This window comes from Odontesthes bonariensis, chromosome 7 (genome assembly GCF_027942865.1).
Source record: "Odontesthes bonariensis isolate fOdoBon6 chromosome 7, fOdoBon6.hap1, whole genome shotgun sequence".
Taxonomy (NCBI): domain Eukaryota; kingdom Metazoa; phylum Chordata; class Actinopteri; order Atheriniformes; family Atherinopsidae; genus Odontesthes; species Odontesthes bonariensis.
In genome coordinates, this window is record NC_134512.1 from 16007260 (window position 1) to 16032918 (window position 25659).

The 25659-nt window shown below is 42.1% G+C and overlaps 3 protein-coding genes and 1 non-coding gene across 15 annotated transcripts in view; 3 read left to right on the forward strand and 1 right to left on the reverse strand.

Moving 5' to 3' along the window:
- Positions 1 to 144: 144 nt before the first annotated feature.
- Positions 145 to 6954, forward strand: pdp2 (putative pyruvate dehydrogenase phosphatase isoenzyme 2). 2 transcript variants are annotated; one of them, XM_075469697.1, is made up of 9 exons: positions 145 to 241; positions 573 to 705; positions 917 to 1093; positions 1295 to 1414; positions 1513 to 1799; positions 1968 to 2073; positions 5399 to 5635; positions 5731 to 6030; positions 6149 to 6954. In XM_075469697.1, the coding sequence occupies exons 2-9, from the start codon at positions 625 to 627 to the stop codon at positions 6422 to 6424; spliced, it is 1584 nt and encodes a 527-aa protein (XP_075325812.1). In that variant the 5' UTR covers positions 145 to 241; positions 573 to 624; the 3' UTR covers positions 6425 to 6954. The 2 variants fall into 2 exon arrangements, with proteins under 2 accessions (XP_075325812.1, XP_075325811.1); XM_075469696.1 differs by having other exon boundaries at positions 175 to 284.
- A 436-nt stretch (positions 6955 to 7390) lies between these two features.
- On the forward strand, positions 7391 to 12570 carry LOC142384667 (cadherin-1). The gene is given in 13 exon segments (XM_075470965.1): positions 7391 to 7696; positions 8742 to 8825; positions 8943 to 9068; positions 9148 to 9303; positions 9462 to 9603; positions 9688 to 9860; positions 9949 to 10077; positions 10165 to 10350; positions 10437 to 10681; positions 10769 to 10911; positions 11024 to 11248; positions 12014 to 12231; positions 12234 to 12570. Coding segments are annotated over 13 exon segments (2097 nt in total). The 5' UTR covers positions 7391 to 7669; the 3' UTR covers positions 12477 to 12570.
- A 5038-nt stretch (positions 12571 to 17608) lies between these two features.
- Positions 17609 to 25659, reverse strand: part of frmd4a (FERM domain containing 4A) — a 93711-nt gene continuing 85660 nt past the window's right edge. For 8 of the 11 annotated variants that reach the window (XM_075469705.1, XM_075469706.1, XM_075469704.1 and 5 more), the window contains exons 20-24: positions 25410 to 25568; positions 24950 to 25273; positions 24237 to 24820; positions 21879 to 21981; positions 17609 to 20839 (exon numbers count right to left, since the gene is read on the reverse strand). In XM_075469705.1, coding sequence (XP_075325820.1) covers positions 20737 to 20839; positions 21879 to 21981; positions 24237 to 24820; positions 24950 to 25273; positions 25410 to 25568 — 1273 coding nt within the window. In that variant the 3' untranslated portion in view covers positions 17609 to 20736. Of the gene's footprint in view, positions 20840 to 21396; positions 21469 to 21878; positions 21982 to 24236; positions 24821 to 24949; positions 25274 to 25409; positions 25569 to 25659 lie in introns of all 11 variants that reach the window. The other 3 variants (XM_075469709.1, XM_075469701.1, XM_075469700.1) reach the window with 2 other exon arrangements.
- trnam-cau (transfer RNA methionine (anticodon CAU)) lies at positions 22172 to 22244 on the forward strand. Its single transcript has one exon. It is a non-coding gene; the product is annotated as a tRNA-Met (tRNA).

A 25659-nucleotide genomic window follows, 5' to 3' on the forward strand; every position in this document is an offset into this window, starting at 1 on the left:
TCTCTGTTTAAAATCGTGCAATAACCACATTGGTCCCAGTTTGACTAAATTCTACAACATAGACACAGAAGTCAAGGTATCTAGTAGAAATGACTGCTACTTAAGAAGATGAGGGAAACAACTTGTCTACAGTCTCTATAATATAGATTTTTGTCTCTCCACCACACACGAGATGATCGTCTGACACCAACGTCAGACGTCGCTGCTGCACGTCGCTGTCATGTTTGTTTGGGGCTGATGTGTATGTTAACGGACCTTTTTTTGATTCGTAACAACGTTTATATGTATGTTTATATGAAGTTGATTATGTTTGGCATTTGACTTGTACGCTTTGTTATATCGATATATGTGTGTAGGTGGTTAATTTAAGTAGAGATTCTGGGATAACAAAGCGGTAACGGAGACAGCTAGAGCTAGCATGCTAACTACGAAAAACCTGTTAAAACTATTTGTCATGAGGCAGACAGGATTAGACGTGTAACGTCAATAAAATATCTTAGGCACGCTGGTGGTTGATTGCAGTCCTGTTTTGAAGCTCACTAACATGTGACGTGTTAAAATCCTTTGCACAGATATTAACGTGAACAAGCAGTTCAACACTTTATCAGCAGCGTTGTAGCAGCGATGTATGGACGTGTGTACGCCAGCGTCCTTCAGAGAGCCTCAAGCTACACACTGACATTTTGTTCTGCAGTTCCATTTCAGGTTTGTATCCATATCGGACTGTGTTTTTATGTACATTACATGTCATGGTGGAAATGCACTTATGATTTCTTGTGACCTGAAGTTATTTTGCCTACCGATGTTGAACACACTTATTGCAAGTCGCTTTGGATAAAAGCATCTGCAAAATGACCGTAATGTAATTATGTCATCATGATTTCATAGCCCCCCCCCCCCATATTTTCTCTCTTAGACAGCCAACCGTTGTCATTTCTCATCCTGGGGTACCTCTGGATCAGACGGGTGGTGCTGCACTGGTCAAGGGTCTGTAATCTGTTCTCAAAGTGGGCGACCTTTTTCAACACATCAGGATCTAGACTTCCAGCTGAGCAGAGTGCAGATCAACAGTATTCTTAGAAGCAATGAGAAGGTAATGACTATCATGGAGCCTCAGTTTTAGTCTATTACAACTGTAAGATTTAAAAGTAAAGCATGCAGTCGCCAAACTTGTTCCTCACATAGATGAAACATCTGTTTTAATTGATCTGTTTACATATATTGCTGTTCAATTATGAGTAACCGTTTGTGCGTGTGTGTTGTGTTTCTGTGTCTGTGTCTGTCTGTCTTTTAGACTGTGGAAGTGCCAGAGTTTGATGGCAGAGCACTCAGTGCTGTGAGAAAGTTTGACACCAATCAGTTAGCTGCTAACACACCTAATGAGGACCGTCACAGTGCAGCCACCTGTTTACAGGTATGCAACTATTACTCTCTGTCCCCACATCAATCTCTTTCCTATATTCTCCTCTCCTATAGAATATAATTATAACGTTTTTTTTCTCTCATCCCCAGTCAAAGGGCATGCTCTTCGGACTGTTCGATGGCCACGGTGGCTGGGCGTGTGCCCAGGCTGTCAGTGAGCGACTTCTGTACTATATAGCTGTCGCAATGATGCCAAAGCACAGCTTGGAGGAACTTGAAATGTGCATGGAGCATGGCAGACCCGTTCCTCCCATCTTACAATGGTATAAACATCATGCAGATATGAATTATCGTGAATCTGCCTCCCTGTATATCAACCATCTTAGAGTCTTCTGGCAAGAATTATTGGACAGTGAGGACCATGATGCCGGCATGAGGTAAGTACACGTGTGTGTTTCTCTGGCAAAATGTCACATGCCTTGGTCTTTTGGCCTTAACTATTTTGCAATAGTCTTCTCAAGATAGTACTTTAGAATACATAGCACAGCAATAAAATACCAAGAGAACAGCAGAAAGCCAAACTCTGCAATCTTTTTTTATTACAGTCCTTGGGATGCTTTAGATTGCGCTTTCAAGCGGCTTGACGCTGACATCTCCCTGGAGGCTCAAGTCCCTCTTTCCAATGACCTGATGAAAAGTACAGCCATCCAGGTAACAGTATGAGTAGTGTTTGATCTGGTACGTTATCATTCTGTTCTAGAATGCGCTACTGAGGGTGGCAGCACGTTGGAGTAGCTCTGTACCTCACATTGAGATTTATTCTTTTTTCTAAATTTCATTCCTGTTTTTTCTTGGAAGAAATTGCATTTTTTGGACAACTGTTCCTTCCTGCCTTGGATGCTGTGCAGCTGGATTGATTTTTCCCAATACTTTTGTATATTTTGCTCTTTTGTTATGATGCATAACCATAGCAACAAGGTGGTTTACAACGGGGAGCTGCTGATTAACATTGGAAAAGCAGAAATAATTCGACAACTGAAGCCAGAAATCCCATTGGAATTGAAAAGGAGGCGTCGTGGATGCAGAGCAGGAGCAAAGAGGAGAGAAAGAAAGAAGAAGTTCAAACCATCTCTGCCATCCGTCAGCTTGGGCAATGTAAGATCGTTAGCTAACAAGTTGGAAGAACTTCTAGCCTTGACAAGGACTCAGCAAGAATATCGTGAATGTAGCATTATGTGTTTTACTGAGACATGGCTGCAGGATCATATCCCCGACTCCAGCGTCTCTCTGCCGGGCTACCTGACTGTACGAGCAGATCGAGATTTAAATAGCAGCAGGAAAAGGAAAGGGGGTGGATTGGCAGTGCTTGTCAACAACAGATGGTGTCACCCAGGACATGTTACTGTGAAGAGTCGTCTCTGCAGTCCTGACATTGAACTATTGGCAGTAAGTTTTCGTCCATATTATTTGCCAAGAGAGTTCACCAGTGTTGTTTTGGTGGCTGTTTACATTCCACCCTCAGCTGTTGCCGACACTGCATGTGATGTCATCAGTTCCGTTTTTGCTCAGATACAGACACAACACCCCAATTCTTTTGTGGCAATATCTGGTGATTTTAATCATGCCTCACTCTCTGCTACACTGCCAACTTTTCAACAGTTTGTCAGCTGCTCTACCAGAGAAAACAAGACATTGGATTTGTTTTACACAAATGTCAAGGATTCATACATTTCGAAATCAAGACCTCCCCTGGGTAAATCAGATCACAACCTTGTTTTTCTCTGCTCAGCATATAAATCCCTTGTCCAGAGACTACCTGTCACAAAAAAGACTGTTAGAAAGTGGTCACAGGAAGCTGAAGAAGCCTTACAGGGTTGTTTTGATGCAACCGATTGGATTTCTCTTTGTAAGCCACATGGAGACGACATTAATGCCATGACTGAGTGTGTGACTGACTATATAAACTTCTGTGTGGACAACACCATCCCCACCAGAACAGTGAGATGCTTCCCTAATAACAAACCCTGGATCACCAGTGAGCTAAAGGAACTATTGAACAAGAAAAAAAGAGCCTTTAGGGAACGAGACAGGGAGTTACTGAGGAGTATACAGAAGCAGCTCAAAGTCAAGATCAGAGAGAGCAAGGAGGTGTATAGAAAGAAGCTTGAGAGTAAACTGCAGAGGAACAATATCAGAGATGTGTGGTCAGGAATGAAGAAGATCACAGGCCTCAAGCAGAGGGAGGATCGGATGGATGGAAGTCTGGACAGAGCAAATGAGCTGAACACATTCTTCAACAGGTTCAGTTCAGGAACAAGCTCACCATCCTCCCCTCCTGTTCCCAGCCAAAGAGACATCCCACCCTCCTCTGACCCACAGCTTTCCTGTAACATCTCCACCTCCACCTCAGTCATGGATTCTTCTGCTTCCACTAGTTTGTCTTCAACCCAATCAGGAGATGCTGCTGTCCCCTTTGCCTCCCCCTCCCACTTTTCTGTTTCTAGAAGTCAGGTGAAGAGGCAGTTGGAGAGACTGAACCGGAACAAGGCTGCGGGTCCAGATGGTGTCAGCCCCCGAGTCCTGAAGGCTTGTGCAGAGCAGCTCTGTGGGATTCTGCAACACCTTTTCAACCTTAGCTTGACCCAAGAGAAGGTACCACTGTTGTGGAAGACATCCTGTCTGGTTCCGGTACCAAAGAAAACTCATCCTTCAGACATCAATGACTACAGACCTGTTGCCCTGACATCCCACATCATGAAGGTCCTGGAGAGACTTCTGTTGACCCACCTGTGTAAGCAAACCAGCACATATCAGGACCCCCTGCAGTTTGCTTATCGCCATGGAGTTGGAGTTGAAGACGCTATCATACACCTGCTTCAACAAACCCACTGTCATCTGGACAAAGCAGGCAGCACTGTGAGGATCATGTTCTTTGATTTCTCCAGTGCATTTAACACAATCCAGCCTGATCTGCTTCGTCTGAAACTCCAGAAGACTCAGGTGGAGGCCTCAACAATCACCTGGATTAATAACTACCTGACAAACAGACCACAGTTTGTCAGACTAAAGAATTGTGTGTCTAACCAGGTGATCAGCAGCACAGGAGCACCACAGGGGACTGTACTCTCACCATTCCTTTTCACTCTGTACACTTCAGACTTCCAGTACAAGTCAGACTCCTGTCATCTACAGAAATATTCAGATGACTCTGCAGTGGTCGGGTGTATCAGAGATGGACAAGAAGCTGAGTACAGAGAGCTGGTGGACCGCTTTGTGGCATGGTGTGGGAACAATCATCTCATCTTGAATGTTAACAAAACAAAGGAGATGATTGTAGATTTCAGGAGAAACAGGGTCAGATCAAACCCTGTTTCCATCATGGGAGAAGAAGTGGAGGTGGTTGAGGAATATAAATACCTTGGTGTTCATGTGGACAACAGACTGGACTGGAGACGCAACAGTGAAGCCATCTACAAGAAAGGACAGAACAGACTGTACTTCTTGAGGAAGCTAAGGTCCTTCAAGGTTTGCAACAAGATGTTGCAGATATTCTACAAGTCTGTTCTTGAGAGCGTCATTTCCTCTTGCGTCATCTGTTGGGGCAGCAGCATCAGAACCAGGGACCTAAAAAGACTCAACAACCTGATAAAGAAGGCTGGTTCTGTTCTGGGGATGACTGTGGAACCTCTGGAGACAATAATGCAAAGAAGGATTTTGCATAAAATCAAGAGAATTATGGACAACCCTGAACATCCTCTCCATGAGACTGTTATCGGAAAACAGAGTCTCTTCAGTCAAAGGCTTCTTCAGTTTGGATGCAAAACGGACCGCAACAGGAAATCATTCCTGCCCACAGCCATCAGCATCTATAATAACTCCTTGATTTAATTGAGCTACATCAACATTTAATTTCCCTCTGGGATAAATAAAGTATTTTTGATTGATTTGATTTTGATGTATAACAGCTGTCTTTGCTGCTTCATCGCATCTAAGCTCACACTGTGTGCTGACAATACATGTAACATTTTCTGTCCAGGTTGCATTTGCAGGGAGCACGGCCTGTGTGGCTCATGTCGGCACTGATGGGATCCATGTTGCGAACGCCGGCGACTGCCGCGCAGTTTTAGGGGTGCAGAATGAAGACGGTTCGTGGGGCGCGTTGAATCTTTCTCAGGACCACAACTCACAAAACCAGGCTGAGATAGAACGTATCAAAGCCCAGCATCCACCTTCAGAGAGAGACACTGTTGTCACAGATGACAGACTGCTGGGGGTGAGTTGCTCTCTCAGCGCTTTAAAAAAACAAAAAAAATGGACCATTAAATTGACCAAATAAATCCCAGACTTAATCCGTCATCTTGCTTTCAGGTTCTGATGCCCCTGCGTGCATTTGGTGATGTGCGATTCAAATGGAGCCATGAGTTACAGCAGAGCATTTTAGCCAGCCTGGAATCTGGAGTGGACCTTGACTCACTCAATTTGTACCACTATACTCCGCCTAACTATCTAACGCCGCCCTACCTGGACGTGACACCTGAGATAACCTATCACAAGCTGAGACCTCAGGACCGCTTTCTGATCCTCGGCACTGACGGGCTGTGGGATGAACTCGGGAGTGAGGAGGCGGTGCGACTTGTTGGAGAGCACTTGAGTGGAATTCACTTACAGGTTTGTGAGAGCAAGCATAACAAATATTTCAATCTCTCAATAGCCTTTGCACAAATGATATAATGAACAACCGTCTTTCATTTAAACCTCCCGTTTGTTTTTGTTTTTTTAATTCCAGGCTCCAGTTTCTCCCTCCGAGAGGCAGCTGAAGCTGGGTCAGATGCATGAGCTCTTGCTAAAACGACAAGCCCGTGCCTCTCCAGCGCTGGACACCAACGCTGCCACACACCTCATCAGACATGCACTTGGCACGGGGGAGTATGGAGAACTGTCCCAGGAGAGACTGGCCTCAATGCTTGCTTTGCCAGAAGATCTAGCTCGAATGTACAGGGACGATATCACAGCTACTGTGGTGTTTCTGAACTATGACTTGGCCAGATCTAGCCACAGTTAACGGAGGTTTTCTTCCGAACATCCACCAAAGCCCGGTTTGGATCATAGTCAGTCCAAAAAGAAAAAATACCACCAGTTACATGAACTAATTGATAGATATTCAAGGGAGAAGACAGTTTGCAGTGCTGTATTATGTGCCGGTAATATTTAAAATGAATCACTGATGGATGCAGCTAGCTCAGCTAGTTTGCATGTTGATAATTTTAGGTCAAAATGAAGGAGAGAAAAAAAAAATGGTTCATTTACAGTGTGTTCATGTGTCAGGTCAATTGTAGAAAGTGAATACCTGGGTACGCAATAAGGCATTGGCTCACTTGGTCCATTTTTTTTTTAGCACTTTCTTGTTTGTCCTCTCAGCACAGACAATCCATCTGTGCCCTTTCTCCTGTTTACATCTGTATAAGCTATGAAATTTACCTTCCAATTTGTATCAAGACCATCTCATTAATTTAAATGGTTTTAAATCATCAGTGTCCTCACTGAAAAAAAAGAAAAAGATGAAATGTTTTATATTAAACAAATGAGAAAAAAAGTTTGTTTTATCTTGTTTTTTTGGGTTTTTTTTCATTCCTTTTTCATTGGATTTGAAAAAACTACCACTGAAAGGGCAACTGGCACCCTGTCGAACGCAGTTTGATGTTCTGACATCAAAACGTGAGAAATAAACCGCCAGCGTATTTGCTGAGTGTAATGTGACCCAATCTAATCCACACAGTGTTTTGTAAACAGATGCAGTCTTTAGAAAAGAACTTTCAGCTAAACTGGTCTTAATTAATTGGTCGTGGGGAAGTCTAAGTGTTAACCAGCGCTCTCAGTTAAACGACTTTTGTCTGCTGTTCCTTTCTTTAAGACATTTTAAACACGCATTACAGAAACACCACGAGTTTTGAGCGTCGAAAGCCTCACCTACATAAACGCACCTGCATGTCTGATGCAGTCGCCTCAGACTTGTTTATCCCAAACATTTTGCTGATAAGATCAAACAGTAAGTCACTGTAGCCACAGGCAGTTTGAAGGAAGATTTCATTAGCAGCACCTGGGTCTGAGAAAGGATTAATTAACACGCTTACTGACAAATTATAGCAACGCAAATACGCCCCATAACGAGGTTCAGTAAAGGCCACAAACTTGGCAGTTTTCCACTAAAACATAGCGGTGGCTCTTGTCCTGACCACAGAGGTCCAGAGGTCATACCTGTAGGGTTTCTAAGCTGAGGGACCTGACGGGAAACAGCAGGACTTGAGAAATGATCTTTTTGTTCTGCCAGATCCAGGTGAGTGTTTGACATGTTTTTTACTCTTTTGACAGTTACATGTCTCTATGTCCCCGCCTACCTGAATCTTGTTTCCTATTTTCAATATTTTCATTGTGGCATAGGTATTAAAGACGATCCTTTTTTGTGACACAGTCAAACTGTTACTGAGGATTCATTTTATTGTAGAACAGATAAAGTGCTCTCAGTCCAAAGCAAAATATGAATGAAGCTAAAACCTGTAATTGAAGAGTGAGTTTTTATCTTTTTCTTAGAAGACTATAAAGGAGTGAAGCATTCGTAAACATCCATTTGGAGAATTATCAGGCAACTGAATTACAAAACCTTGTGATCTGTTTGATTGTTCTCAGTTTCTAGCACTGGAGTGACAAATCAATGGCAGAATGTACCAAATACCATGTTACAAAAGATAGTTCTTGCCTTTATATCTGCTGACTGCTACACCCAGCCTTTATAAATGTCTGCATTGAGCCTTCCACCCATGGAGTCTGTCAGTTCCATTTTTCTTTAGCTTGTCCCAAAACAATTTGAGTTTGAGAAGGGCAGGAGCCTGTCCCAGCCGTCATTGGGCGATAGGCAGGGTCACACCCTGGACAGGTCACCGGTCCGCACCATCAAACCGACCCTTTTTAACGTTTTCAGCTCAAATGAAAACAATAAAAACAATAAAAAATGTTGGAAGTGTTTTCGTTTTTCTAATCCCGACGTCTCATTTTAATTCTGTGTTGATTTCAGAAAGCACACAATAGATTAAAAGCTGTGCACTAAATTCTTGTATTTTCATCCCGTCAATGATTTGGATTCATTTTGCTCCTTTAAAAAAAGGTTCAGACATCATTTAAACCCTACCAGAATTTAACATTGCCATGCCATCCGTGTCTTTAATGAGCAGAGTACGTAAACTGTCACACAGAATTGTATTGTGGTTGTGTGTGTGTGTGGAGTGTTGCAGCAGGTCTTTCTGTACAGTACCATTGTAAACTGCTGTAAAAGCCTTTGTGATAAATGTTTGCTGACTGATGTTTGAGTATTGTCTGTTCCTCAGAGTTTGGTGTCTCTAGCCGCTGCAGGGATGCAACCAAGATGTTTGGACAACGGACTCAACAGTGCAAATCAGAGCAATCTTGAGGTACAATAAAAAGTTGTGTTTGTTTTCTTAGTCTAACGGTGAAGATTACAAGTGATTGTCTCTACTTCAGCAATTTTTTTCTGATACAAACCGAACAACTCTCACACTATCCTCCAGCTGCTCCCAATCATTGAGTTTCCACAAATGTCCGGTGATTTGAAACGGATGAAGAGAGATTGGGTTATTCCACCCATTTATTATCCAGAAAATGACAGGGGCCCATACCCCAAATATATGGTGAAGGTAACTGCTGTACTATTTTGAAATTCAAATTTCTTTGAATGCACCCTCATTGACCCGATCCCCCTTCACTGCCATTTAGCTGAAGTCCAACAACGATGAAAATGTGGCGATAACCTACAAGATCAGTGGACCAGGAGCAGATCAGTCCCCCAAGGGTATTTTTACTGTCAGTCAGCGGTCTGGTGTGATGTATGTGACCCGGTCACTGGACAGGGAGAAAAGAGCTAAGTACACTGTGAGCTCAGGCAAAGTGGAATCTCACTTTCCACCGTTTCAGTCATTTCTGATTATTAGTGTATTTTGTGAACGAAACCATGTCCTCTTGGAAGTTTGTTTATAGTTTAATTGTTTGATTACTTTCTGAGGCAACCGGGAATGCCATGTGTTTTACAGCTCTGGGCCCATGCTCTGAGTGAGGGAGTCAAGGTGGAGGAGCCCATTGTGCTCATTATCAACATCATTGACCAGAATGACAATGCGCCTGAATTCACTCAGAACACTTTCACTGGCAGAGTGAGCGAATGTGCAGATATTGGTGAGTAAAAACTCAACAGACTTCTTGAAATGTAAGCATGAAGTCCACTCAGTCTTGGTCTTTATTTCTTTTTGTCTTTAACAGATAAGCCCATCATAAGGGTAACAGCAGTGGATAAAGATGATCCAGAGACAGACAATGCCATTATTAGATTTAAAATAAAATCTCAGGCGCCTCGAGAGCCTTTAGAGAACATGTTCACCATAAACTCAGTGAGTTGAATGATCAGTCTGAAGGCAGGTGGACTGGACAGAGAGGTAATGTGAACATAATCATGATAACTAAGCTAATCTTTGAAATATTTCTCATTCTACATCTCTTCTGTAACTCATTTTCTTGCGTTAGATTCACTCAAAGTACGAGCTGATCATCGAAGCCGTTGATATGGAGGGGAAAGGGCTGGTCACCACCTGCACTGCTGTCATTATCATTACTGACTGCAATGATCATGCTCCACAGTTCACTTTGACATCTGTGAGTTGCACAAATACTTGACGATATCAAAAAGATGTCAAGTTTAATCTGTGATGTCACTGAGTAGAGTTTCTTACCTTTTCCCAGATCACCACATCAGTCCCTGAGAATGAGGTTGGAGTGGAGGTAACGAGACTACAAGTCACTGACATGAACGAGTTAGGATCTCCGAATACCAACAGCAAATACATGATAATCAAAGGCAACGAAGGTGAAGCATTCAACATCACTACAGGTTCAAATGAAATGGAGGGAATTATCACAACTGCCAAGGTTTGGGTTAACCTTTACATTTCGATAACATGTCTCAACATGTGTGGTAAGTCACGTATGCTTCTGTTCTCTCCTTCATTTCTAAGCGGTTGGATTTTGAGAGCATTCCTGTCTTTGTGCTACTGGTGGTGGCAACAAATGAGGCACCCTTTTCTGGACCTGTGTCTACTTCCACCGCCACGGTGACCGCGAGAGTCGTGGACAGGAACGAGCCTCCTATTTTCAGTCCAGCTGAGATGCATGTGGTTATCTCAGAGAATGTGAAAACAAACACTCCGCTGGTCGAACTCAGAGCAAAGGACCCAGACACAGCGAGGAAACAGAGCATCAGGTAATAAACACAACTTTACCAGCTAATATCGCAAATATCTCATGAAAATGAATAAAGAAATGAATAAATTAAACTTTTTGTTTTCAGATATAAAGTTTACAACGACACTGCCAGCTGGCTGCGCACCGATACAAACTCAGGATCAATCAGAGTTAAAAACAACATGGACAGAGAATCGCAATATGTTAAAGACAGCAAATACACAGTTCTAATCTTGGCTTATGATGATGGTAAAGTTCTACTTTAGAAATGACCTAATAAACTCTGATAATGTTCATTTTCTTTAACCAGTTTTTATACACAATTGAGTAATAAGCCCTGAATCCCTCTCCTTTGCTTAAGATGATATTCCAGCTACAGGCACCGGTACTCTGGTCGTGAGTTTATTGGATGTAAATGACAATCGTCCTGTGATCAAGCAGAGGAAAGTCAGCCTGTGCAACAACGACCCTTCCCCTGTCCTCCTGGACATAGTGGACCTGGATGGACCCGGTCATGCTGGTCCTTTTACTGTGGAGCTTGTAGGGGGACACAAGATGAACTGGACCATTAGCGCTAACTCTACTAGTAAGGGAGCTCACAACGGGGTACAAACTCTGTTTTCAGAAGACCACTGTTGAAAGTAATGCAGAGAGAAGTCTGGCATTGTCCTGGTGAAAAACAAACACCTCTGCATCAATTGCACAATCACACATACCTAAATTACCCCCAGTGCCATCATAAAACATGCTCATAAAAGCCTGGGTGGTCTTCCTGGTCTCTGGTACATGGAAACTGACATCAGGTTTGACCATGCAGATGAAACATGGGACTTCCCAGGAGATGCTAAATACTTGTGCGGATGATGGACAGTCTCTGTCATGCTATGATATACAGGGTATGAACAGCAGCAATATAAAGTGTTGATTCACCAGATCACAGTACTCACCGGATTACAGTACATGCATCTACTGTTTTTCTGTCCATCTGAGATGTGCTTTTGCTCCGAGAAATCAGTGGCATTTTTCATATAATATAATTTCAGGGTAAATTTCTAGATGCAATGGCACACAGTGTGTGCCATTACAAATTGTTTGTTGGATACCTTTTCAAAGTAAATAACAGAATTAAGTTTTTGTAGTGTTTTTAGAAAAATTCCCCGCTTTTCTGCAAGTGGGTTTATGTTCGAAGAAAAAAAAAGGATGTAGAAGTTGGCATCTACATAATCTGTAGCTCATTAGCATCCAGGAAGCTACCTAAGTAATGTTATAAAACTTGAAACATAACCATCCAGCTTTGCATGGCTCACGGCTCAAGCCCACTTCTGAAGTTTTGGTTCTGCTTCTTTTCCAGGTGATGTGGCTCTCCTGGCCCCCAGACGAGACCTTTCTCCTGGGAACTATAATGTCCTGATGCGCATCAATGATGATGGCATGCTGTCCCAGGACAGTACACTGCGTGCTGAGGTGTGCCAGTGCCAAGGGACTGCTGTTACCTGCTTCATCCCACGTTCTGCCCCACAACTGCACATTCCTTCTCTTGCAACCCCAGTTCTGGGAGCCGTTTTTGGGTCACCGCAGACGGTGACCCCGCAGCTCCTCCTTTTGACTCTCTCCTGGTGTTTGACTATGAGGGTGGAGGCTCTGACGTGGATTCGTTCAGCTCCATCAACTCCTTGGACTCAGATAAGGAGCAGGACTTTCAGAGCTTGGGTCAGTGGGGACCACGCTTCAGTAGACTGGCAGACCTGTACACGGGGGGCAGAGAGGAGGACCATGACAGTGAGACTCTGCCAGGAAAAACAGAATGGGTCTGACATGACCCCATGTATTAATAGACCCTCTAAATTTGCTACCATCTGCCCAAAAAAATCCTCAGAGTGCTGTGCGACCTCTTTTGGCTGCTTTCTGGTGTCTTTCATGCTTGTGAGAGATATATCAGCTCTGTACATGAATCCTCTTTATTTTCCTTGCTTTTGTCGATCTCGTTGCTGGGATTTTTTTTTTTCAAGCAATAAAATTAGAACCTGAATAACATTTGATTGTATGCCTCAGCTGAGAGTGCTTGCTTTTGTGAGGACATTTTAATACTCGAGTGGATTATTTTGGACGTTCACTGCCAAGAACAGTAGAACTGATGAAGTTTACTGTGTTCATAGCAGGCAGTTTTGCATAGGTTATGGAGCTTGTAGTTCCGTCTGGTAATTTGGAATTTTGTTCCTGTGATCTGGTGATGTGATAGTGGTCTATACCTCGGATTTCTTGTGGACGCTGACTATCAATAAATAGTTAAAACTGCTTTGAATGCATTTTCACTGACATGCAGTGGTTGTGAATCATTATTCATTCATTGGTGAAATATCCTTAAGGTTGAGCTTCAAACTAAATTAAGTTATGAAATGAGGTTTCTGATGTGCAAAAGATTTCCAGACCCGTGGCTGATCACAGAACAAGGGCCTTTATACTGTGGATGAGAGATTTTTGGCAGAGGTCAGGAGTGTTATATAAAGAAAACGTAATCGCACTTGAATTGCACGCACATTTTGGATGCAGGAATGTGACTTAAAACTTTATCACTTGTTTTCAAATCTTGGAATTAGATAAAGAGAACCATTTTAAACTAATTTGCAAGACAGAAATGATCATTCAGTCATTTATGCGTTAAATAAGACATTATCACATCAGAAAGTGGAAAAACATTAACCTTTAAGATAAGCAGAAAATTTGAAGGTAAAATGGAGATTCACACCGGGTAACTGTAAGCGAAGACTCACACACTTTTGCCATTCTCAAAAATGAATCATTCAATTGTTTTCCTCTAAGACTAAATCGTGAGGTACAAAGTTTTTGTCTCATTTGTTTAATTATGTCCTGGTTTTTCTTCTTCTGTATAGATATAATGATGTTTTAGATCACATAGTTTTAAGCCCAACTTGTTTCACATAGTTCTGTTTTGGATCTAATCAGGTTGCTCCTTCTATTTTCAGATAATGACATGAGATGATTTCAATTTAGAGGACACCAAAACACACTTGTAAAGAGGACAATGACACGAGAATAGGATAATGTAGGATAATGACACAAGATGATTTCAATTTAGAGGACACCAAAACACACTTGTAAATTTTCTGTAGGTTAATGACTGATTATTTGATTTAGAAGAGAAAATACCACTATACATTTGTCCTATTGTTTCCTGTCACAGCTGCCTCTGCTCTTCTAATGTATATGATATCCAAACTAGGATTGCTTAAAGGAAACTATCATATAGGTGTGTTTTTATGATGTTGGCATGTTGCACAGTGGCAGCACTTTGGGCACAGATGTGTGCCAAGATCTTCAATCGGTTATGCAAAAAAAACAAAAAAGAAACACTATTTGTACTAATACTAATATCAATAATAATGATAATAATCATAGCACTGTTTTTAATGATGTTCGTGCTCTGAAAGAGGAGGAAGACATGGAGGGTTGCCTCTCCTGTTGAGGAAGAATATGTTGTTGACATCTGGGAATAAACAATATGAAATGCCATCAGAATAAGGCAGTAGTTAAAAAAAAAGAAAATCATTGAACGGTGATTAGAATAAAGTATCCCCTGTCACTACTGAGAAACACTGCTTTTTTTTATCCTCAAGGAATTCCTGAAGGAGTGAATCCTCACTCATTGTTAAATCTTACGCTCACATGTATGGAAGTATTCCCAATTCGATCCTGATCAGGCATACTCTGTCTGTTAATATTGTTTTCTTAATTTACAAAAAATATACATATTTGAGTTTTGTGTCATAAATAACATTAGTTTTTATCTGAATGTGTATGAGTTGTTATATTTCATAGCTGAGCTACTTGTATTATATACATCTATGGAATAGAATACAAGATAAGATGAGATATCTGTGAAAATAGGAAATATAATTAGAAGGCTGAAAACATTCTGAATTTGTTACTAAAGTGAAACCTGTCCTCTGATGCCTCAATGACTCCTCCCTACACACTGATAAGTGCTTTACACATGGCCAATGATGTCCCTGAATCTCTGTCTTAAGAGTGAACTTTAACCATTCGTTATCATCCAACTCAAGTGAACTTTGACCCCCATGGGGTAATGTTCTACACTGAGGAATTACGGCAGCTCATTGAAAAACTCTTTCATGATTCTTCTTGCTTTTTTTCACTTATTTGAGATTTGATATGAAGGCCTGTGGATAAACCAGTTAAAGTTTTATAACATTTTGCAAAGGTAAGCATTAAAATACTGAAAGGAATTGTGAAATCTGAAATTAGGGTGTGTGTCTGTGTCACGATTTGATCGTGTTAACTGTTAACACTTGAACTGAGCCCCATTCAACCTCCATTCTTTCTTTGAAATGGTTCGCTTTATTCTGTTACAACAGATGACGCAGAACATGTTTCAGGAAGGGTTGTATCAAGTGTTTTTTAAGGAGTCACCCACGCCCCGCCCCACGCCCCAGGTTACCAATAATGGGGCGCTAATCAACGTCCGGATTCATCGTTGGTTTGGGACTGTGGTTAACTCAAGACTTTTAGTCACTGGGGTGAGACGCGGCTTTCTTCTGAGCATCCAAGCCAAAATATATTCTAAGCTTTCATTCCCTTTACCTGCTCCCGTGTTTTCCTTCAGGTGGTTCAAGTCCTAAGTGCCTTTTCTAGCATACTCACGACAGTCAGTCATGCATGTATGAGGTATGACTGCTCTGTCTCCATGCTAACTCCAGTATGGTCGAGCTTATTTGTGAGTCAACGCCTTCTTTCTCTAATTTAATGCAGATAAAAGGGAAAATTCTGGGTCTTGACTGTTTGTGCTGTTACAGTATGTGGCTGCTGGGAGTCTGGCAATTGAGGTTCAGAGGAAAGCCAGCAAAATAAAGGTGAACAGTGTGTTTAATAATTTCTAATGATTAATTTCTATTTCCCCCATTCAGTTTATTATCATAGAATAATCATTTGACTTTTTGTTGACAACAAACAGATTATTGCTCTGATGGGTCTAAACCTCTTCAGTCTGCTGTTTGGATTTTCTGCTCTGCTGGCAAACAGTCTTGTGTCTGCAACACCTTCAACACTAAGCACGTACCAGCAGGTAGTTCTGTGGCCCTATTCATTCAGATTTAAAACTTTTGCTCCAGATATATGACAGTGCACCCATATGACAAAAAAAACTATTAACTCTCTCTTCTTCTTGTCTTCCTATGAACATCAGGCTGGTTCACATGTTGCAAATGTGAGCTCCGTAGTATTCATTGTGCTGTGCTTTCTGGGGTCAGTGTACGTTCTTTTCCTGTCCTGCAGAGGGCTGCGCCGCTACAGTTCTCCTCACATTCAAGCCTACAGTCGCATCTCACAGGTACAAACACTGCAAGCCCCAGTGGTGGAAAAATCCAATCAAATCAAAATACAACACAGTGTGAATGCCACAAGTTTCGGATACAGATTTCTCTCTCTGAACATCTCTTGTGGTTTCAATAAATCCTCATCAGGAATCATTTTCTTGACAGGACCCAGATGAAACGAACGGTCCTCTGCTGGAACAAGAGGAGCTGGATCTGTGAAATTCAACGACCCGAAAATTCTTCAGGGTTTGTCCCGTGGGCGCATAATTTGTAAACTGAGTTACTGTTCTTGACAAGGCCATGTAAGGACCGATTATTGTGCAATATGATTTTTGTGAAAACAATTCCATTTATTAATTCTATTAACTTTCACAGAAGTTCCTCTTTAATGGACACTAGAGGGCAGCATTGGCAGAGGTTTTTCATGTGGTTTTTCACCCACTGATGACACTGATCCACTCCCTTCATATCAATGAAGGTGCTTCTTTTGTGGCCAGGACACTTGAGGCAAACTTGTAGAGTGAAAAGACAAAGTATGATCAATAAAATACAGCATACGTGCTATCATTCACAGCTGAATTCTAATAGTAACAGAGTGTAAATACATTTCAGAAAGCCTGTTAATACTACCATGAGCACATATTTTTGTTGATCTAAATGGGACTGTGGATGTCTTATACTGAACTCATCGTATTTCCTGAAGTTTGAATATACAAAAACTCTTCAAAGACATTGTGTATCTGCTGTTTTGGCTCACAGAGCAGGCTACAGTTACGTCGGAGGGCATGTTTCAGGATCTTATAGGTGATGGATTTCAATATAAAGCAAGGTCATACACCTCTTTTTTAGCAAGCACTCCAACGTTCACCAACATTCATAAACAGACTTGTATGAGTAAAAGAAAAAAAAAACCAGAGTGCAGCTACTTTCTCACGGCATGTCTGACTAACAGCTTCCAGCTGTTGCCTGGTTGGGAGAGCTGCTATGGGAACACACGGAGTACAAAGAGAAACATGGGATTCATTTATAAATGGACCCAGAAATCTAGTACAAAGTGAAGCAGGGTGATGAGGCCGAGTGTCCTCACAGAAACTCCTTTCAATTGCTTGGATAAAAACCATGTATGAACCGATGCTGTTGCATTTGTGACCTTTGGATTAGTGCTCACAGTTGGAGGGTGTATGATAAGTTGTATGCATAATCCACACGGTCAAATGTCTGCATATCCTGCTAGCACTCGCCCACTCAAAGAGTTTTAACAGCCAACTGTGTGACTTAAGGGTGTGTGAAATAAAGATGAGTTAACAGACACTGATAAACTTCGCGTTCGGCTGTGCTGTGTCACGTCTTTTGTGTTCAGTGTACCTTCCTTTGACTCAATAGGAAATCCTCTAAGGCGGATGTGACTGAAGCCTGGATGTGATGACAAGAAAGTGAGTGTGTCCAGAGAAGCGGAAGTGGTGACGACATGAGGGGATTCTCTTTGATAAATCTATGACCCTTCAGCTGAACCTACAGGGGGTATTTGTTCGTTGAGGAGTATTTGTTGACCGGAGGAGTGAGTGAAAGAAGAAAGAAAACAGACAAAGGCATCATTTTGAGAACATTCATCAATAATTTATTTTCTTACTATCAAGAACCACCACGGCTTCTCATCTTGAAAATTCATCATCAATTTCCAACAACACAGTTTTGCAAAATGTAAAGTTACTATACAAATTCTTAATAGAAAAAAGAATAAATTAACTGTGGAATTCAGTTTTTTTTAATCAATTCCACATTTTTTTTCTACAACACTTTTAATGTATTGTTACAGTTGAACAGAACTGATAAAATCGAGTTACATGCTCTATTGTCTGGTTGAGGAAGTGTTCTACTATTAAACTGTCTGTTAAAATAAGCTTAACTTTGCACATCTGGTTTTGAAACTATTGGTAAGAATGAAGGGATGTCTAGATCCTACATGACAAAGCAGTAACTGGTCATTTTGTAGCACCTGAAAGGGTTGTTACAATGTCAAAAAAAGAAATACTGGTTGATATAAAAAAAAAAAAAAAAGAACTTTGAAAACAATGAATGTGAATGTTACAAACCCCGCGAAACCTTACAGTGCTCCTCTGTTCTTACTGGAAAAGACTGATAAAACAGTTACCTCCTTTCTCTTGGAGTATTACAAAAAAAACCTCATACATTTTTCATGGAGCAGGGAAAGTGTGTTGCACGGAACTATGAAGGGAAGGGATGTCACACGTCTTCACAATGGGCTCAGCGGTCAGAGATTATAACAAGATCAAAACGGTACTTTTTGGGGTTTGAGCAACACTACGGAGAAAATAAACAAGCGAATACAAGCAAGAACAAGCTGAGCGCTGTGTTGAGGGTCATTTCTCAGCGGATCTGCCGGACATGCATGGGACTGTGTCTTCAACACGTACAAAGCGGGCGAAGATTTTCATAGAGATAATGAAACTTGAATACACTGTGGTGATGAATTCCTATTTGATCGTAACCAGTAATCGCAGGTTCCAGTCTTGCATAAGGACTCATTGAATCTGACCAAGCGTGGTGCAATGGCTCTCAGAGAACCAACCACGCAGGCAGAGAGCGGGCTATACTTTCCTACTAAAATAATGCAAAACATGGGAAATCCCAACCGACGATGTGTGAGAACTTAGGGTGAGATTTGTACCATTCCTCCCACAGCAAACAGCAGAGTAAACCCGTAGTCCAGTCTGTATGGTGCTACAAGAAAGAAAAAAAAAAAAAAGTCCACTTCGCTCTGCTATTGTGATTTTGAATCAGATACAATATTGATAAGATTAACATACGAGTAATTACAAGTTTGTGCAAAAATTGAAAAATGCTTGGCATTTTTTTGCACCACTAACTTTTTTCTTAGAGACAAATGGTGAAAAGTGGTTAAAAGGCAGCCAAACGGAAAAAAACAACAAAAAAAAACGCTCCTTCATTCAAAAACCAGGTGTGCTTTTCTAACCCTGTTTCGAATAGCTAATAGTAGATGTGTGTGTGTGTGAGAAAATAATTCTCTGTTTGAGTCGGTTTAAGATTTTTCTCTGTTCTGGTTATAGCTTTTCAATGTCAACACGACATCCACTTATGTTTATAAGAGCACACCGAGTGCACATTCAGCCCCTTAAAGACCTTTCATGTTGTGCTTTCAGACTAAAGTATGCTTTAATGAACTCGTTTCACACGTTTGCTGAGTGTCTTATGGCTGTAGTTTTACAGAATGGCTTTGGACAGAGGGGATCAGAAGGAGTATGTCTGTCTGAAAAAGTATCAGTGCTAAATTACAGTACAAATGTGAAGCACCAACTTGTTTGGAACTGATAGAGCTCAATTGCAATACTCCTGCAGTGGATAGATGAGAAAACGCAGTGCTATAAAGGGACTGAGAGACAATCTTCAAGGTGAGAACCAGTTTGGAGCTAAAACTAAAGGGGGAGAGTGGAGCCTTCCAGTAAAAATAATTCACCATAGAAGTTTGTCACTGAGGAGCTTCACCATCAATCTACAACTTATAACATCAGATGTCAATATGTATCCTTTACTGTCAGAGGTAAAACTCAGAAACTGTGAAAAGCTGGATTCAAAATGTATATTTTCAAAGTTAAGATTTCAGTTAAACTAAATGGATGCAGTGGCCATGATTTGATGTGGCCATGGCAACACTTTCACCCTCACCCCATATGTTCTGGCTGAAGAACCGATCGCCATGTGGCCAAACAAACTGCTGAGGGCAGAGGCTGAATAAATGATGAAGTCGCTGAAGGAAAAAACAAATCCAAAACCCACAACTCTGAATTCCGCCTATGATGCACTAGAGATCCTTCACTGCAAGCATCACAAGGCAGGGAACGTGGACAAATGCCTGCTTCAACTGTTGATTAAAACCAGTTCATTGACTCATACAGTGTTTGTTATTGCTATAGTCCACAGGTGTATCTCAAATAATGTCCCAGAAAGCCTTCTGATATTGTTACTGTGAATTCACTCTGATCCTGCTGACAGACACAGTCACTTTTCTGCAGTGGTACCTGCTCAGGGACTATGATGTGACCAGTTTATTCAGCGGTTGTCCTTGGTGGTGGACTGAATCAAGAATGTGGAATGTGTAATCTTCTGATGTTTTCAATGTGCATGGAGAAATTAGGAAAAAGGACAAACATGTATGGGAATAATGCCAACCCAGCACGGTTCATTCATGCCTTTAAAATGGGTTTTAAACTTGTGGCTCAAATCCAGCAGGTATCCTCTGACTGGGTGGCAGTGCACTGGAGTGATACAAGATGTGATATGAAACAGATCCTGGACTTATCGATGTCGTTTTTGTTGACTGTGTAACATGTGTGAGATTCTTCTGTGCTCTGTCTTCCCTTGCTCATGTCCTCTCGTCCCATTGCTTGTGTGCTCCGGAGGGTAAATATAGTAAGGGCTCTGTGATGCTGTGGGGAAACAGTTCAACAGCTGCAGTGGCACTTCTCAGTCTGTCCTGTGAAATAAGCCCTTATCAGAGCCCAGCGAGTGCTTCCCTGCCCAGCTGAGCTGTGATAGACAGGATGAAACAAAGCGGTGAAGGGAGGCTCGCGTCCGGTCCAGGCTTTGAGGATGAGGTTGTCAGTTGTTGATGGGTAGTAGTGAGGGAAAGTGACGAGGCAGTAGGAGAGGGCAAATGGACTTTTCTATGCCCTACAGGAAGGTCTCAGACCAGTGTTCCTGGTTTGGCCTTGTCTTGTCCGTACCACTGCGCATCTGCCAGCTCTGAACACAGGGGGCTGCTGAGAAAACAGCTGTCACTGAAAGACCTGTGGAAGAAGACAGGCCAGAATCACTGACTTGCAGGATGGTTCTTTCATTTCTGAACGATTTCAAACATTAAAAATGTCCAAATGCTGCTGAGCTTGTTTGGCTCATTTTTATTAGTAAATCCTGTGAGGAGCGAACCACAGTGAAGCAGTCAGAGCACAGCAGAGCACATGCAAAGATCAGGTACAGAAACAGCCAAAGAAAGGATTACACAAGACATACCTCCAGCACCAAAGAGTAAGAAATAAGAAGTAAACCCTCCCCACTGTCAGCCCCCCATGGCTGATGATCAATCGTAACTAAGCAGTGAACATTCACTTGCTGTATATCAAAGAGTAGTATTAACTGAAGCAGTACTGTTTGGGGAGTTGTGTTTGGATAAAAAAAACTAGGCATACTAGTCTGACTCTAAGTTTGGCCCTGATGTCACATAATTTTTCAATTCCTGCTTCCAGATGATGTTCTCAAGAATCTGCTTATGCTGCTGCTGTGTTTTCAAACAATGCTACAAGTTTGTAAGTTTAGACTAATGGGAGGCCAAGACCGCAGGCGGTACCTCTATGCATCAGAGCTGGGCTGAGGGGGAGACTGACAGACGTCCTCAGTAGGAGAGCTGTCTGCTGTGCCTCTAAACCAGGAGAGAGGACACACACAGAAGGAAAGGAGGGTTAGTAAAGACAAAGACAAACAGGCGAGAAATGACAAATATTTAGTGATAAGATCATTTTCCAGAGAGAAAAAGGTAATCAGAGTGTGAGAGATGACAAAGAAAGACAAAAAAGGAAGAGAAATGTAAGAAGTAAAACATTAAGCATACAAACAAACACATATCATTTAAAGCTAGAGTGGAAAGGCTTGAAAATGATCCCAGTAGCACATAAAGACAACTTGAGTGTGAATGTGTTCTGTGATGAAAACGAATGCTAGCTGTCACACGTAGAACAGACCGTCCAAGCTGGTGGGTTGTGTTAAGAGCAAACTGCGGACAAAGATGTAGAAAAAGAAGATGAGTAGTAAAAGATAAAGCATCTTTCTTACCCACTCTTCCAGTTGAGGATGTGCTGTGGGCTACATGGTGGTGTGGGTGTGGCTGCGTGCTCGCTGGAGGGCGTCATACTCCTCTGGCTGTGAGGGGATGCCGCTAAATGGAGAACTGAGAGTTATTAAAGCAACATACTAGGTTACAGAGGGGTGAGGGGCAAAGGAATTCCAACTATGCTTCACATATAGGGTTGGGGGATATTGTCCCAGTGTTAGAAAAAAAAAAAAGGTCACATGGCCTTCATTCTAAGGTCATGTGACAAAAACAGTCCCACAGACTGGAACTGCAAGCCTCGTTGGCGCAGTAGGCAGCGCGTCAGTCTCATAATCTGAAGGTCGTGAGTTCGAGCCTCACACGGGGCAGCACTTTTCTTCTTTAGACTTTATCTGTACTTACGAAGCATTTAAATACCTTTGTTTGAAGACTTTATTTTGTGCTTTTGGGGTGTTTTTCTTCTTTCAGCTTGTTGTGTCGTTTTTTTTTCGCTTCTACAGAGAGTCACAAAGTGCCAAGTTCATCATAATAACCATTATTTACTGCCAAATTTCTGACAAGCAGACCAGAGCACACTAGGCGAGTAGGGAATCTGAAGTCTACATCACACAATGTTAAATTTTGGGTACTTGGACACTGTTTTGTTTTGTATAACTTGGTGTGAGGATCCAGTTTGCTTTGAAGCTGTCTTTTGTATGAACCCTGCACTGTGCAAAGTGATTGAACTGCTTTACATACACAAATGGTGCAGATTCTGCAGGAGTACATATCTTTGGAGCCTATCCCAGCTAATAAACTAATAAACAGAACTTCCCTTTGTACCTAATTCCTTCGCCTGACACCAACACTCCACATACTCTACATTTGATCTTTTTTTGTATTTCAAATCAAAATGCAACATTAGAAAAGCTTAACCTGCATCAATTTTTGTTACTGTGGCTCTTCACTCAGTTCTTGAAATTGAACATATGTGTAGTTGTAACACAAATGTGCTGAATCTTTGAATAAGTCTCATCATTCTGCTCTCTGGATACATGTTACGGTTTTTTTCTTTTTCAACATCAAACTTGTCTGGGATAATTAATGTCACATCTCTCACCCGCTGGCCGAGTCGGGATGTAACATTAAATGGGGGCTCGTCCAGGATTTATAATCAACCTAATCCTGATCCCAGAACAGAAAAGGAGGTTTAATTCATTGTTTGAGGTTTTGAATTGGTTTTGTGATATTGTAAGGTTTGCGCTATGTCTCAATTTGATGTTGAGGGTTTTTTGGAGAATCCGTCTCTCTCGAGCAACTCGCTAGTTGTCACAAAGCTGACCTAGTCCAGATTGCTGGTAACTTATCCATTATCCATCCCAAAAAACCGTCACTTCCTTCTGCTCGCGGCAGCTGTTCCTCTGGTTTGGAACAGTTTGCCCACTTGTGTGTTGTGAGGAGTCTGATCCTAAGCTTTGTTGCTTGTGTGTCGAGACTGCTAAAAGCTGGTGTAGCTTTTGCTAGTACCCTTTTGGGTATCCTGATTTTGTGTTGCACATAGATTTTCTCCTTATTAGCCATTTATGGCCTCGCTTTAAGTTGAGTCCCAGTTTTGTTTTGTATGGAGTTTGTTTTTCATTAGTTTTTGTTTCTCATGTGCCACACTCCTGTTTGGAGGATATTATCTTTGTTTTTGGACCAATTTTAATCCAACAAAATAAACCCTTTTTTCTTTTTCAACATCAAACTTGTCTGGGATAATTAATGTCACATCTCTCACCCGCTGGCCGAGCCGGGATGTAACATTGAACATTAACAATAATGAACAATAATAATTATTGGCGCAGTTAGAAAAAGGTCATTAAAAAAAACCAATAATGATTGAAAAAAGGCATTTCTTATTTCTAAATCAACACTACTTGCTATCACAGAGTGGCACAATTTGTCAGTTAAAACTTACACCTAAAAAGAAACAAATCTTACACGTAATCACCAAGCATGGCTCCCTTTAAATGATCTGAATGCAATCACTTCAAGCCACACTGGATACCGGTTAAATTTGCCCTTAAAAAGTTCTAATTCATACAACAGAGAAGGTTATTTTTACCAGCCTTCTCTCCAGTGAACACTATTTGAACCAAAGAAGTTAATAATTTACCCTGCAGAGATTTGTGTTATAAATCTGCCTAATCCAGTCACGGTCTTGCATTTTAATTTAATTAAATCATGAAAATAATTATTTTACACTACATTGTTATCACTGTAAATTCATTGAACTAAAGCAACAAGGGGAGCAACAATGGATGTTATCTGAAGCATATACTGATGATGTTACTTTATCTGTACAATTCAGGGTTTAATGGGAATGCAGAAAGGCTTACCTGGTGAGCCCTTGGCGAGTGTCCCAACTCTACTCCCTCGACCATGTCCCACAGTGCCTTGCTGTGACCCAGCTTCAGAAGAAGTAGATCCTGAATGTGAGTGACTCCTTTCTTTCAGGCTCCCTGAAGACCTCTGGTACCAACAACGCAGCTCTTCTGACACTGCTGCCCTCCCGCCTCCTCCACCTCCACCACCCTCTCTCCCCAATGACGGAGTCCGTACGATCTGAGAGCGTGATGGCGTGAGTCGGCCGCTCCCCTCTCCTCCCTCCTCACCCCCCCAGGCCTCCTTGTACAGTCCCCCGGCTGTGTAGGAGCTGGAGGTCTTGAATTGTGCCTTCACGCTGTAGTGGCCCTCCTGGTCGCTCTCCAGGCTGCGCACCACCACAGGGTTGGGGCTGCCTTCCACGTATAGAGGGTACTCCTTGATGCGGTACTGTGAGGAGGGCTGGCTCTGGCTGTGGAGGTAGACTCCGTGATGTCCTCCTCCCATACTGCCTCCACCTGAGCCTCCACCAGAGCCATTCTTAGCTGCCAGGTTTGGCATAGAGCCCGAGTTAGAGGAACCTAAATGACCTGCAGATCTGTAGAGAAAACAAATGACCATACATGTGTCAATCTAACATTTGACCACTTAATTTAGAATACATTTTTAGAATTAAGATTACACAGATAGCTTCTGAAAAAGAAAAATTCGTAGTCCCTGCCCTTACCTGTGCCTTTGCCGCTGCCTCTGCCTTGCTTTGGAAGGTGAGTCCTCTCCCAGAGTAGAGTAGTTTGGATTGCTGCCAGGAGGTCCACCAGAGGGGTAGTAATGCTCTGAGCTGCTTTGGCTGGTGCAGGATGAACAGTCATCCAGTGGGTCGGAACCATTGGAGTTGCGTCCTGGGCCAAGGAAGAAGTCAGGACTGCCCAAGGTGTGCGGCTGTGCGTCAGGATCAGACGCCAGCAGTTTGCCCTGAGACTCAAGGCTGGAGCTGCGGTTCCTAAAGTGCTGAGAGAGACTGTGCAGACGTGTGGGACTGATGTCCACTGACCTGTGATATGGGGGATGGCAAAAGATGTAACTCCATTTCCATTTAAAGACTCGTCATTCTTAGACATTTTTATATCAACATACTCTGTTAGGCTGAATTATCTCTGCTCTGGATGATCAGTAAACAACCGACTGACCTGGTGGAATGTACATAGTGTGGAGTCCTGGTTCTCAGGTCTGGGGTCGATGGCATGCTGGACTGAGAGTTCCAGTGAGGCATGTTCCTGATGGGGCTGCTCTGCAGGGAGTTACTACCTCCTGCGTCAGCACTGCCAGAACTTGGGAAACGCCTGTGACTTGACAGAAAAACGGTTATGAAGAATTATTATCATCACCCTTCACACTAATTTTGACCCTGTTCATCCACCAAAAAGCTACTGTATGTCT